Below are 15,333 nucleotides of genomic sequence, written 5' to 3'. Positions count from 1 at the left end.
GAGTCGGTGGAGAGACGGGGAGTCGGGGGAGAGACGGGGAGTCGGAGGAGAGACGGGAAGGACGGAGGAGAGACGGGGAGTCGGGGAGAGACGGGGAGGACGGAGAAGAGACGGGGAGTCGGGGGAGAGACGGGGAGTCGGAGGAGAGACGGGGAGTCGGTGGAGAGACGGGGAGTCGGGAGAGACGGGGAGTCGGAGGAGAGACGGGGAGTCGGTGGAGAGACGGGAAGGACGGAGGAGGGATGAGGAGGACGGTGGACGGGTTTTTGGCGGGGAGTTGGAGGAGAGACGAGGAGTCGGAGGAGAGACGGGGAGTCGGAGGAGAGATGGGGAGTCGGAGGAGAGACGGAGAGGATGGTGGAGAGACGGGGAGTCGGAGGAGAGACGGGGAGGACGGAGGAGAGAAGGGGAGTCGGAGGAGAGACGGGGAGTCGGGGGAGAGACGAGGAGGACGGTGGATGTGCCGGGGTTTTTGACAGGGAGTTGGAGGAGAGACGAGGAGTCGGAGGAGAGACGGGGAGTCGGAGGAGAGACGGGGAGGACGGTGAAGAGACGGGGAGTTGGAGGAGAGACGGGGAGTTGGAGGAGAGACGGGGAGGACGGTGGAGAGACGGGGAGTCGGAGGGGAGACGGGGAGGACGACGGACGTGTGGAAAGGCTCCGGTCGATCACTCCGGGTGGTCCCGAGCCGTGAGTCGTCAGGATCCGGGTGGTTGTCAGGAATCGATTGAGCTCCAACGGTTGCGCACGAAGAACTTGGACTTGATAAGTGTTGGCGCCTTTTTTTCATTACTTCCTTTTCTGTACTGAATTTATATTAATGTCATAGAATTAGCAATATCTATAAAGTGTACTTGGTAAAACGTACTGGGTGTGCTGGCTGATGATTGAGGTTTGGGATTGATTCGAGCGGGCACCGACTCAGTGTGAAGCTTTGAGGCAGGTGCTGGGTGGGATTTCCCCTCGACATATACGAGCCAATATAACTGAACGTTACATGACATTTGAAAAGCCTCAGAAGGCCTAGCCTTAAATACAAATGTGGTGTAAGCACTCATTTCGAGGGAATTAGAATATAAAACAAGGATTTATTGTTGAGGCTTTGTAAGGCATTGGTCAGGACACACTTGCAGTTTTGAGCTCCTTATCTTTAATATAAAACAGTCCAGTGGAGGAACAGGCCATTCGGCCCACAATGTTGTGCTGAACCAGCTAAAAAGCAAATCAAAAACACCCAAACACTAATCCCTCCTATCTACGCCATGTCCATATCCGTCTATCTTCCTTACATCCATGTCCCTATCCAAACATCTCTTAAAGGGCTCTGAAGTATTTGAGTATTTGTTAGGCAGCACATTCCAGGCATCTGCCACTCTCTGAGTGAAAACTTACCTCTCACACCCCCCTTGAACCTACTTCCCCCACCTTAATGCATGCCCTCTGGAATTAAGACATTTCAACCCTGGGAAACAGATACTCTCTGTCCACTCTATCTATGCCTCTCATAATCTTGTCAGCCTCTATCAGATCTCCCTCAGCCTCCGGGTGCTCCAGAGAAAACAACCCAAGTTTATCCAGCCTCTCGTGATTTAAGAAAGGATTTTCTGGCATTGGAGAGAGTCCAGAGAAGGTTTACGAGAATTATCCTGGGAATAAAGGGTTAACACAAGGAGCATCTAGTGGCTCTGGGCCTGTACTCACTGGAATTTAGAAGAATAAGTATCTTATCGAAACCTATTGAATATTGAAAGGCCTAGTTGGAGTGAATTGGAGAGGATATTTCCTATACTGGGGGAGTCTAGGACCAGAGGGTACAGTCTCAGAATTGAAGAATGTCCATTTATAACAGAAATGGGAAGGAAACTCTTTAATCAGAAGGTGGTGAATCCATCATCACAGTTGGCTGTGGAGGCCAAGTCACTCGCTACATTTAAAGTGGAGATTGATCGGTTCTTGATTAGTCAGGGCATCAAAGCTTACAGGGAGAAGGCAGAAGAATGGGGTTGACAGAGATGATAAATCGGTTATGATGAATTGGCGGAACAGACTCAATGGGTCTATGTTTTATAGTCTTATGGTTTACCCGCGCTATACTTTCTCTGTAGCTGTTACACTTTATTCTGCATTGTTGTTGTTTTATTGTTTTGCCTTGTTTCTTCCCCAATGCACTGTGCAGTATGCAAGACAGACTTTTCACTATACCCCAGTATATGTGACAAGAATAGACCAGTTCCAATTCCAGAAGTATGCACACCAGAACAGTCTGGTGTGAATGACAATAAGGTATCAATACCTCACACAAACATCCACAATACTGGGATAATATCCACACTCGAACCTGCACGAACACAGTCAGTCCAATGTGAATAATGATATGTGGGATATATTTTCACAAAAAAAGAGTAGTTTGAATGTGGAATGAGGTGCTAGTGGAGGTGTTGGAGGCAGGGACAGTGACAGGTGCTGGAATGAAATTGGGCAGAGTCAAAATGATGGAGGCACGTACGAAGGTTTAAACTGTGCATGTGCTGAAAGGCAAGATCAGACTGAGGTGGTGCTATAAAAGTGGAAGGAGGCAATTTTAGCGATAGAAAGGTTTGGGGTTTTGTGTTTGCGTCATGGCAAGTAACAATATACCGTATAGCCTTGATTTGGAGAAAGTGAGAGAAGCCGAAAGAGTTGTCAATGAACTAGTGCAGCTAGGCCTTTGATGCTGGTGATGGAGGGAATCAGATTACACTCTTTGAATAACAGGAGAAGTGAAGGGAGTGTAGTCCTGGCGTGTGCTGAAAATGAAGACGACATCCATGGGTGAAGGTATGCCAGAGTGCAGTGGGTTGCTCTGGAGACAAAGGGTTCAGAGTAAAGGTGCATCTGAGACACGCTCGAGGGGGGGGGTTCCTGTGATCAAGCTCCTGGGGCTTCGTGCATGTTCTTAGTGCCCAAGGTGTAGATTGTAAATCTGGGGTTCAGAGTGTGGGGTGTGTTCTTGGAGTTCAGGGGGCGAACTGTGCTCTTGGGTCTGTAGAGCTGCCCGGAACCTTTGTTCCGTGCCTTCGCGGGAAGCCGGTCAGTTTAGCGGGCGGCGCTGGTTGAGTCTTGCCACGTCTGACCGGAGCGGAGCGGAGCGGCGCGGCGCCGGGAGCGGGAGTCATGGTGAGGGGTTCCGCACCCGTCTGATTCTCCGGCGGACTGGGTTGGGGTGGCGGTGTGGGGCTGTTGCGTTCGATCAGTGCCCGGGGTTGGGTGGGAGTAGGGGTCGGCACGATATAGGAGGCGGAAGCGAGACCTGGCTCGGGAGTTGGCCTAGACGGTGCCCGGCTCCGGGCTGGAGTGTGTTGAACATCAGATAGAGGGGCGCCCTTATGGGTGACCCATCTGTTTATGCATTTGGAGTCTAGTGCCACCCCGTGCAGCTGTGGACGCATTACCTTCCTCCACATCTAGTTCACGTCGGTCTCACAACCTGCTCCGTTGTTCATGAACTGTTAGTTCGCGCAATTGATCGGTCGCAAATTTAAAGTTATTTGTCAAATTAGTTGTTTTTTTTTGTGTGAGAGATCAAACAGAACGTTCAGTTTCATCCCATGCATACAGATTCTTCGGTGGCAACTTGAAGCCAGGCTATTATAATGAAGTGTTATAAATTCATAGGGCATAGGAAAAACTTACAAGCCATTGAATTCGTACTGATCCTGCACAGGCTCTGGTTTTGCTATCGTTGCCATCAATTCCCAGTTAGAATAGGGCAAATTTTCAGCGGTAATTAATGTGCCAACTCTTGGAATTGACTTATGAGAATATGTACAGTGAAAAGTTTGTCTTGCATACTGTTCATACAGATGAGATCATTACACAATGCATTGAGGTAGAACAAGGTAGAACAACAATGCAGAATGAAGTGTAACAGTTATAGAGAAAATGAAGACTGGGTAAACGATGAGGTGCAAGATCATGATGAGGTAGATTGTGAGTTCAAGAGTCCAACATATTGTACTTGGGACCATGTAATGATCTTGTAACAGCAGGGTAAAGGCTGTCCTTGGGCCTGGTTTATGTGCTTTCAGTCTTTTGTATTTTCTTTCGGATGAAAGAGGAGAGAAGAAACAATGTAGGATCCTTGATTATGCTGGGTGATTTACTGAGGCAGAGGAAGCATAGAGTGGAGACCGGTTTCCATGATATGCTGACTGTGTCCGCATTGCTGCAGTTTCTTGCTGTTGCCATACCAGCTATTAGGCACACAGATACGATGCTTTCTCTGGTTCATCAATAAAAATTGGTAACAGTTGACAGGAAGTGTCGAGCCAAGTTGTAAGAATGTCTATAGAAATACAGAAACAAAAAGATCTATTAAAGTCGCTATGGGTCCGTTGCAAACTGGGATAGGAGAAATAATATCGGTGAATGGCAGAGGAATTCAACAAATGTTTTCTATTCAACACACACAAATTGTCAGAGGAACTCAGCAGGTCAGGCAGCATCTATGGAGAAGAGTACAGTTGACGTTTCGGGCCGAGATCCTCCAGTAGGACTGGGGAAAAAAATGATGAGCAGATTTAAAAGGTGGGGGAGGGGAGAGAGAAACACAGGGTGATGGGTAACACTGGGAGGGATGAAGTGAAGAGCTAGGAAGTTGATCGGTGAAAGAGATACAGGGCTGTAGGAGGGGGAGTCTGATAGAAGACAGATGTTTTCTATTTGTCTCCAAGGAAGCAGATGTATGGAGTCTCTAAAATTTACTGGAATTACTGTAGAGACCTAGAGTGAATGAGGGGCTCAGAGAAATTATCATTGTTAAACTAATGAATCATTTGGAAAAATGAATGTGCAGCAATTGAGAGGGTCATTCAGTGATGCAGCTAACAGAGCTGCTGCTTCACAGCTCCAGTGATTCTGACCTCACGTACCGTCTATGCGGAGTTTTCCATGTTCTCGGTGTAAAGGCCAATTTATGCTTGTGCGTCAAATTGACGGCGTAGTCACGTACCCTACGGCATAGCCTGACGTGCACCTCCCCAAAAATGTAACTATGCGTCGCGGTGACGCAGACCGCAATAACTGTGATTGGTCCGCTTGGTAGCATCGCATTTCCTCCTACACTGCAATAGCTTGCCATTGGGCTTCTGAAGGGTAGGGAAGGAACTCTGGCTGCAATGCTTTCCATAAAGCTTTACAGACCTCTGAAATTATGCAGGACCCTGTGCTTGACGCCAGTTTGTAACTAGCTGCTACAGCCTGTTGACTTCCACCTGAAGCTAAAACTCGAATGGTGATTGCCAGTCTCTGAGTATACTGTGCGTACGCTGATGCGAAATAAATTGTTGGAGACGATGAACCAAATCGTCAAATCTACCTGCCAACATCCGAAAATATTTGAAATGCATTTCCTCGTCAATGTCTTTCAGTGGCCAGACAAGCACAGAAAATTCACCCTCCTTCAGTTTCAGTCGCCATTGTTTGAAGTTTGAGTTTCTTCGTGTTGAGTTTCAACATGAAGAAACTCAACACAGTGGCATAGAAACCCCACCGCCAACTAGCGTTTTGGCGGTGAATTGCAGAGCGACGCAGACACACCAATGCACAAGTATAAATGCTCACAACGGTGTAGCCCACTTGCGTAGACTACGGCGTAAGCTAGTATGTACAAGTATAAATCAGCCTTAACTGTGTGAGCTTCCAGTGTTCCGGTTCCCTCCCATTTCCCAAAGACGTGCAGGAGTGTTGGTTAATTTATTGCCATAAATTACCCTGAATGTGTAGGTAAATGGTGGAGTCTAAGGGCATTTCATCAGAATGGGAATGAAATGAGAGTAGTGTAAACTAGTATTTTTGAGCTGATGGGGTTCTGTGTCTGTGCCATGTGATTTAGTAACTGAAGTATAATTAAATCCCCTGAAGCCAAAGACTTGCAACCTAAATTCTTATTTGTGACTTCTGCTCCCTTCCTTTCCAGTCCTGATGAAGGGTCTCAGCCCAAAACATCCTCCTGCCTGACTTGCAGAGTTCCTCTAGCATTTTGTGTATGTTGATTAAATCTATTATTAATGAAGTTTAACAAGCATTTAAAAATAATAATATGGTTGGGCATAATTGTCATGGATATGCAGAAGTGAAATATTTGAGAATTTATGTTTTGAGTTTGTAGCTAGCGGAATGGGTAAGGGTGAACTAGTTGTCCATTGGGAAGCTCAGGTCACACGAGATTATTAAACAAGAATTAGAGTTTATGCATTGGGGATAATAAACATTCATGAGGTGAGGGTCAGTTAACAGCATAAATTAGAGAGCAGGAATAAAGGGTTTTGAGTTGGGAGGCTGTGGCTGGTGAGATGCTGCCCGGATCCTCTGGATAACCTGATGAATATGACATATCCGAGTCTGATGATGACGGAAGCTGGGAAGCATTGTGGATTATTAAGAGGATACGGAAGCTTTGGTGGGGGGGGAGGGATATAGACATTCCAGCTAAATGCAAAGACATGGTAGATGAACATAATGTGAAAAATTATGAGGTTATCCCCTTTGCTAAGATAAGTAGAAAGGCTAAGTGTGTTTAAATTGTGATGTTGAAATTATAAAATTACTTGGGTGTTCTTTGATGTAAATCACTGAAAGTGCTCCAGGCACTTCTTGGATTATGAAAGCGTTTTGTTTCTGAAAAATGCTTCATTAAGTTAATTTTTTTTCAAATTGGATATGTTTTTCCTTTGGTTTCAATGTAATAAGCCTGTCTGTGTTCTACAGCTGAAGAAGTTCAGCCAAAAAATCCTAAACTTTTAAAATATATCAGTGCAAGTATCGGTAATAATAAATTTTAAACAATCCTATCTTAAACTATAATTGTGTCCTCTTTTGTGGAAAATATAGCAGATCCTGATGAGTCTTGAGTGGATATGGGGAGAACGTTAGGATGTTTCCATTTTTTTAAGAACTAGGGGGTCACTGTCAAAAAAGAAGGCTCACCTGTTCAAGTCAGAGATAAGGAAATTTTAAAATTCTTGTTCCAAAGACAGTGAGTCTTTGGAATTGTTTTTGTCGATGGTCAGAGGAAGCAGAATCACCTTTGAGGGAGATGCTTACTGAGCAAAAGCTGAACGGTTACCATGAGTAGCCAGGATTATGGGATTGAAATTGCAATGAGCTCAGCCCTGATATTAATGATTGGTGGAGGGATCAAACTGGATATTTCTACTCCTGATTCATATCTTCATATAGTTAGCTGTGTTTAAAATACTCCTAATCAAATTAGTTATTTTAAGTATCAACTTTATTTACAATATACACTTACATGTATTAGGAATTTGCTATGGTGCATTGGTCAGGGTGCAACATGCAACAAAGAACTACATTCAACCATTATTAAGAATTATGTAAAAATGAAGTTAGAGGTTAAAGGAGGGATGTGGTATAAGATGTGTGTAAATACAGAAATACCAGCATGTGTTTACAATGTAAGCAGCATTGGAGTGTCTGCAGTGCAGTGACAGGCTAATTAGAATGAGTGATCAGATTAACTGCCTGGGATGACATGAAGCTTTTGTTTTAATGGCTTTATTGCGCTTTCCAGAAGGGAGCTTTTGGAAAAGGCAGTTTGCTGAGAGGATAGTGTCTGCAAGATGAATGGTGTGGGGTGGTCTACTATTAATTTATACCCTCATGTGGCTTTGCATGTCAAGGTGGCAGTGCAGGAGGTGGGAGGCAGAATTGTTAATGGTCTTCAGATGGTGGCCGATCTGAACTTGATGACGCAAACAACACTGATCTTGAGGGTTCTTTGGCTTTTGCTAGATGAACAAGGATTGAATCTTTGCAACTCTTTTTCATCTGATGAACCACTTCATAACAAAATACATTTTCTGCCATGTAGTCTTCATATTGGAATTGTTTTTTAAATTGGCCGATGCTTTCTTGATGTGGAGGAATGCTTCAGAAAACGTCTAGGTAGTGAACTGTTTTGTTGTTGGTGTTATGTTACTGACAGCTTCTGCCTTTTGTGAATTTTGTTGCTGAAGCTCGAACAGATTCTCATTTATGGATTCATTGTCTTGTGATTCTAATGGTTCTTCCACATCACTGGTGTATTTCATTAAACACAGCCTGACAATACCTTCTCAGAGGTCTTTGGGGGAAATATTTTGAGGGAAAAATTTCTTTCGGATGCTATTTAACACATCCCAAGAGTCATTAATGTCAGTTCTGAGTATCTTGATGTTGTACCTCATCCAAATTTCCTTAATGCTGGGTTTATCATTGAAGTTTATTTGTGAAATGGCATGCTTCATTACATGCTACAAGTAGTAAGCATTGTTTCTAACAAAGTAGTGCAAACACTGGATGTTGAGTATGATATTCTCCTAAGGCAGAATTTTCCCTTCCTTCATGGCGTTGGTCCATGACATTAAAAAGGTTGGAAAACCTTGTCCTAAGGGGTGGTGTTTTGGCTATAAAGGCTGAGCTGGGATCCACATATTCTGTTGCATTGTGTGCAAGAGTAACCAGTCTCCTCCTCCTTTAGTTGCCCTTCATAAAACCCAGCACAATGGATCCTGAGCTCATCCAGACCTAACAGTCCTGCCCCCTTCACCACTTGCTAATTGCCACAGGACTTGATCTGGGAGGTTAGGGTGAATTCCTTTAATGCAGGGTACCTGTGCATGAATTTATTTAATGTGAAGTGGCTGATGCATTGGCAGAATGAGGTCAGGCATCAGTGGTATGGAATACAAGATGACTGAGACCTTTCACTGCTGCAGCCTTATTGCCTGACGCCGGCCCCCTAGGCCTGAGTCGACGTAGTTGTAGTAGCCTTATTGCCATTGTGATGTCTTTGTCTTCAGCCAGCTCCACCATTGAGGTCTTGGTTGGATTACTCTCTCTGGAACCTCACCGACATGGGTGACCCTACCAGGAGTTAAGTGCCAAATAGCTAAACTCCAGACAGCGTGGCTCTCGGGACTTCACAAGCCTCTGCACCATGACAAGGTGATGATCCTCAGAGAGGTGTTCTGAACAGTAGCACCATGGTCCAAGGGTTGTATTAATGAAGTGATACTAAAGGGCAAAAATGCTGCCCTGATGTCATTTGCTTTGTTCTCAACATTAATCACATACCAATGAGCGCTCTTGACAATGAGCAAGGCTCAGTGGTCTTGGTTATTGGTTTAAGTGTTTTTTGATTACAGGAGAGAAAAATAGCATGCTTATATGTATAATGCAATGTTCCTTCTCATGCTGCTGCAAATAAAATTTTTATTGTTCTTGTGCATATGACAGAAAACTTGGCTTTAATGACAATGTTGCAAGAGCAGCAACGACGTCCAAGCTTTATTGTTTGACTGCCAGACTGCTAGACGAATGGCCATTGAGTATCCCTATGAAGTCCTCGGATTCTCTGACTGATAGATGAAGAGATTGATAGTCACACTCACCGTTGCCTCCAAGGAGAAGAGCATGGCAGCCTTTGGCTGTTTCACTCCTGGAGCAGTTACCTCTTCTGTCGAAAAGAAAGCGTGTGATGGCATCCTCTTCTAAAAGAGGCTCATTTGCACCACGTTAAACATTTGATCAGGAGAGTAACAACTTCCTTGATTCATTTAGCATCTAGGGAAAATATTTTTCCATCACAATATCTGCTCTTGTGGAAGGTGAACATAATGCAGATGTGCAAACTCTTTGAAGCAATCATACCAGCCATAGCTCCCTTGAATAAATTGGAATTCAGAAAATCCATCACACCACGTCACCTTACACTCTCTCACCCCATCACATTCAGTTCACACTTTCTCTAACAACGTTGTGTTTCCTGGATCATCTTCAAATTTCAGAGGCATGTGCCCTTGAGTCCAATTTAAGCACACTTTTACACTGTTTGTTGTTCTCTGCATTATGACACCTCTAGCAGTAACATTTTGGGCACTATTATTTCGTCTGTATGTTAATGATTGTTTGCCCTGTTGATGCTGTGAAACTTATAACTGGCTGTTGCCTACAAAAATTCACCTTTTTTACATCTATTAGTTACTTGTACTGTAACAACTTCCTGTTGATATAGCCGGGGTGGGAGTGGGGATAAGCTCCCTCTACCTGTTAAATGTTTCTAATGGTGTGCTTCTCAAATAACCTCTGACAACCAAGTCCAACTCCTGGGTTTCATGTGTGACTTAGCTATTAAGTGTGGCTGAACCATTTCTACAAACAGGAAAAAGGGTAAAGGTGGATTACTGGCACTTTAAAACCAGTTGCTTTGGGCAGATGTGACTTTCAGCCGTGGTTGGCTGCTCATCTAAGAGAAGGAAAACTCTGATCTCAAATTCCACTGCCTTGTGGCTGTACCCATGCGTGGGAAAAGCTTCAGGAGAAAACCCGGAGAAAAAATCTGGAACTGGAGTCCCTAAGGCAGTCCTACATTAAATTCAACGCTAATAGACAACTCCTGCGACACTGCTGGTGCCAAACTGTATCACTCTCTGCTGATGGAGCTTGCTGTATGGGCAGCAGCTTGCTCTCCGTAATGTATGCGGCCACTTCGGTGATGGTATCTGTTATCTGTCAAGTAGGGGACCGTGCGCAATTCTGATTTGATGGAGACAGACGTGAGAGCATGGAAGAACATCTGGAAAACTTCTGAAATGTCCGCTTCACTGCCGCTGCTACTGTGTGGTAACCGGAATCTCCGGAGCTGAAGGCCCCGAAATCCTTGGCTTTGTGTGCTTCAGCGGCCGGGGTGAGGTCGAAGGCACTCGGCAGAGGATGGCGCTCGGGAGGCTGTATCGGAGAGGCTGGTTGGAAGCTCGAAGTTTTCGGATGGATGGACTCAGTGTTGGCTGTGGTCGGCTGCTTCCAAGGTATCAGCAAGTTGACGGTGCCTGGAGGTTTATGGCACGGAGTTTCTCCCTTTTGCTTCCTGCAATCCTCTCGGGAGTCAATTGACTCGAGACTTTGAGACTTTTTTTTTACTGTGCCCATGGTCTGTTCTTCATCAAATTATGGTATTGCTTTGCACTGCTGTAACTATATGTTATAATTATGTGGTTCTGTCAGTGTTAGTCTTTGGTCTGTCCTGTTTCTGTGATATCACTCCGGAGAAACGTTGTATCATTTCTTAATGCATATATGCATTTCTAAATGACAATAAAAAAGGACTGAGTGTTCTCATAATCTAATTACTGCACTGGCTTGTGTATCATGTAGACCCTGACCAATGGAGGACTTCAATTACTTCCAGAAAAGCAGTAATGCTTATTTCTTATGATTTCTGGAAGAGATTCATCCTCAGAGCTGCTGAAGTATTTCTGAGCCTTCACAAAGGATGCATGGAATAAATTGTGATGAATTCTGATAATGTCTGTACTGCAATCTCAGTGGAGACACAATGACGTGGGAGAAGTATGAATGCATTATGGGTGGGAATTGGTGCACTTTTTGTTACAGTGAGAAAAGTCATGAAAAAATCACGAATTAAATTTCCATCAGTCAAGGGACACCTGCGTGCAGTTAGGAATTTGGCCTTTATTGTAAGAGGATTTGAGTCCAAGAGTGGAGATGTTTAGCTCTGATTATGTAGACTCTAGCAATTTTCTACAAGTGTACCATGAAGAGCATTCTAACTGATTGTATCACTGTCTGGTATGAAAAGGCCGTCACACAGGATTGGAAAAAGCTACAGAGGGTGGAAACTTAGCCAGCTCCATCATTGGCCGCCCCAGAACAGTTTCAGAAGTGTTGCCTCAAAAAGGCGGCATCCATCAGGAAAGATCCCATCACCCAGCCCAGGACATGCCCCCTTCTCATAACTACCATCACAGAGGAGGTACAAGACCCTGAAGACACAGACTCAATGTTTTAAAAAGAGTTTCTTCCCCACCTCCATCAGATTTCAGAACAGACAATGAACCCATGAACACAACCTCACTATTTTTGCTCTTATTTTGCACTATTTATTTGATTTTTTTATATACTAAATATTTCTTATTGTAATTTACAGTATATTTTATGTATTGTACTATACTGCTGCCACTCAATAACAAATCTCACGACATATATCAGTGATAATAAACCTGGTTCTTATTCTCTGAGCAAGCATACATATGGAATGTTATATAGAAATCTGTTCTCCTTATTTAAGCAATAATAGAGTTCTGAAGAAGGGAGTGCGTTGGAGATTAATTACTGTGGTGGAAGGTTTATGGTGTGAGCAGGTTAAGCAAACTAAGCCTGTACTGTCACACATTTAGAAGAATGAGAAGTGATCTCATTGAAAAGTTTGACATGGCAGATGTGGGTTATAAGGCTGATGTTGACAACAAGACTGCAGATGCTGGAATCTGGAGCAACAAGCAATTTGGAAGAACTCAGCAGGTTGAGCAGCATCTGTAGAAGGATAGGGATTGTCAAAGTTTTGAGTCAAAACCCTGCATCAGGACTCAAAACATTTAATGATTCCTGACCTCCCACAGATGCTTCTCGGACCACTAAGTTGTTTGTTGCCAGTGTTGATGTTAGCCTGGCTGGTTTGCCTAGGATGAGATTTGCAGTTTCAGATGCAGGGATTGGTCATTCAAGGCAGAGATTAGAAGAAATTTCTTCATCCAGAAGATAGTGAATCTTGCAAATTCTGCACCCTTACTGGTGATGCACACTTCAATGAAAGGAACAAAACAAAAGTTAATGAATTTGTATTTTTTGGGGAGAATAGTCTTGAAGAGATATTAGTAAACCTTATTTTGTGGACACTTGCATTGCAGCTAGCTTCAAAAATCTACTTTGGTTGGGGGAGGGGCTACCACCATGAGGACCTAGGTTCAGATTGCTTAGATTTGGTAAACCAATAAGCTTCTTGTATGGATCATAAAGATTGCATGTGAACTAATGTACATATTAGGGAAATTATGTGGTTATTGCGATGATCTACTTGAAAATTCAGTATAGTTCTAGCCTAAAGAACATGATGTCCCTGGCATGCAGCCTAAAGGTCATGTTGATGCATTACAGTCCTCTTGAAAATGAGTCCTGAGGCACATTTCTGGCATTAATTGATAATGCCACTGGGTACTTGGTGTGAGAATGGCTAAAATTATCTGAAGTGGACACATTTTTAAGCACCGTCAGATTCTCTTAATCTGCCTTGTTATTGTTATTTACAGGTTTCCGTGATCAACACAGTGGATACGTCCCATGAGGATATGATTGTAAGTGGATCGCTCATTCATATTAAATAAACTCCCAAAGTACAGAAACTTCCTTAATTACTACTACCAAAAGCATTCAATGATTGATTAAATTTAGGGAGAATGTAGTTTATTTTAAAAATGAAATTCCTATCCTGATTTATTTGCATTTGAATGTTTGAATTTGAGGAGTAGGAATGGAGGATAGCATTGGGCTGGGTTATTGGAATCATAAAAAAATTTACAGAACATGGAATGGGGAAATCATGTCCCTTGCCCCATGAATGCTTCACTGTGGCTGAGTGCAGCAAAAGGGCAGTCTCAGTGAGGACAGAGCTGCACTCACTGTCTTCTTCAGCAAGTGATGCTCCACCCCAAACACACCCGCTATGCCATAATGAATAATGATTGATGACACTGTAATCTATTTGGGTTTTCCACGACCTTTGCTCGCATACTGTAATGTGTACATTAGTGCTTGTTCAATTGATAAATGAAGATTTGATAGTCTGATTTTCTGTATAGTACCTTGACCATATTTGTACAGTAGGTATTCAGGCTCCCTCAGCAAAAACCTCAGAATAACTATCACTTAACAATTCAAATATCAACATTAGATCTTCAGTTTCAGTTTTTTTTCCTCTGTAAATTGTGATCAGAAGTCGGGAACAAGAAGGAGGTTCCCTGTCCATTACCATTTCTTACTCACCTATATCTAAATCTCCATCTCCTTTGTTATATAGGGGAAAGGCATTGATGTGGATTCTGGTAATAAGTATAGACATTAAGTGTGTAAATCCACTGAGAGAGTTGGGCTGTTGTATCTTACAGGCGTTAGCTTCATCATTGCAGTTTAATGAACTACTCATTTTTCTGTTTGAACTTCGCACAGTTACACCCATGTCATGAATACTTTAGGATAATTGCCCTAAGGTGTCCTTTAAATGAACCATCTGCATGACAGGCATTGCTTACAACTTCCCAATAGACAATTCTGAGAATTTGTGGCTGAGAACTCTGTTCCCTTGTGGCTAGGACTGAGATATCAAGGGAAAGTATGGAGAGATGAGAGAGAAGGTCTTGTTTCTATACAGCAGGCTCATTTATCCCCAATCTCCATAGCGATTATTCCTAGCAGCAGGGTATCAACTGCTTATCCTCAGCACAGCAATGCAATTTCTCATTTCTTGGCATCACAATATAGAATCCCATTTTACAAGAGGAAATCGATAAAGTAATTATTTTGTTTTGTTCTGCCAGGAAGGTGATCTCACTCAGAGCAGTGTGACAACAGGGGAAATAAGGTGGTCACAGATTAATTTAATATTGGAAAAGTAATTGGAAAGAGGCAGAGAGAGAGAAAGGGATACAGAGAGAGAATTATAATAATGCTATCTAATATTGAGTGGTTCAAAGTGAATATATCCAGTGTAACCCACACATAAATTGCAAAGGGAACTCCAGCAAATATGTCCAGTTATTTGCTCATTTCTGCAAGATGTATAATAGTGATTGAAGGCCTTGGGTAAGTTACAATATAGAACTAATTGAATATCTTTGCAATCGTGTGTCTGTAAAGGATACTGGAATCCTTGGCAAGAAGTTGCAGATTCTAATCTATTAGATCATTATTTGATTTTAATACTTACCCTTGCCATGAGAATTTTATTTAGACATGTATAGGAAGATATTTGCTCCACTCTTAACTTTTTCAGCCCTCTGATTTTTTAAAGCATTAACATTTGGACACATTTTCTGACTTGTTCATTGCAATGTAGCTTGCAAGATTGGCAAAAGTTGTTGGTAAAATATTGAGTAACTTTCTGGGCCATTTCAGAAGGTTTAGAGTCTGATGGAGAGCACTCGGTAACCACACTCCATACACACACAAGTATACGCGCGCTTGTTCTTGTTTGTTTTCTTTCTCTCTCTCTCTCTCTCTCTCACTCTCACTCTCACTCTCACTCTCTCACACACACACACACACACACACACACACACACACACACACACACACACACACACAAACATTGCCTTGTCATTTTTCTGTCATTGTGTTGAGTGTGTGCATGTCAATGTCTCCCACCCCTATCCCCCTCTCCCCCTCCCCGGTATATTTTCATAATGGGCCGGCTTTATAGTGCGTCGGTGTGGATACTGTGTG

General features: G+C 43.2%; 1 protein-coding gene across 1 annotated transcript in view; it reads left to right on the top strand.

Annotated features, from left to right (window-relative positions):
• Positions 1–3,060: 3,060 nt before the first annotated feature.
• Positions 3,061–15,333, top strand: part of sec13 (SEC13 homolog, nuclear pore and COPII coat complex component) — a 60,994-nt gene continuing 48,721 nt past the window's right edge. The window contains exons 1-2 of the mRNA XM_063068379.1: positions 3,061–3,156; positions 13,146–13,190. Of these exons, the coding sequence (XP_062924449.1) occupies positions 3,154–3,156; positions 13,146–13,190 (48 nt within the window). The 5' untranslated portion in view covers positions 3,061–3,153. The remainder of the gene's footprint in view (positions 3,157–13,145; positions 13,191–15,333) is intronic.

The sequence above is a fragment of the Mobula hypostoma genome, chromosome 15, assembly GCF_963921235.1.
Source record: "Mobula hypostoma chromosome 15, sMobHyp1.1, whole genome shotgun sequence".
Classification (NCBI taxonomy): domain Eukaryota; kingdom Metazoa; phylum Chordata; class Chondrichthyes; order Myliobatiformes; family Myliobatidae; genus Mobula; species Mobula hypostoma.
The sequence above is the reverse complement of the archived record's forward strand: the minus strand, read 5'-3'. Positions and strand labels throughout refer to the sequence as shown.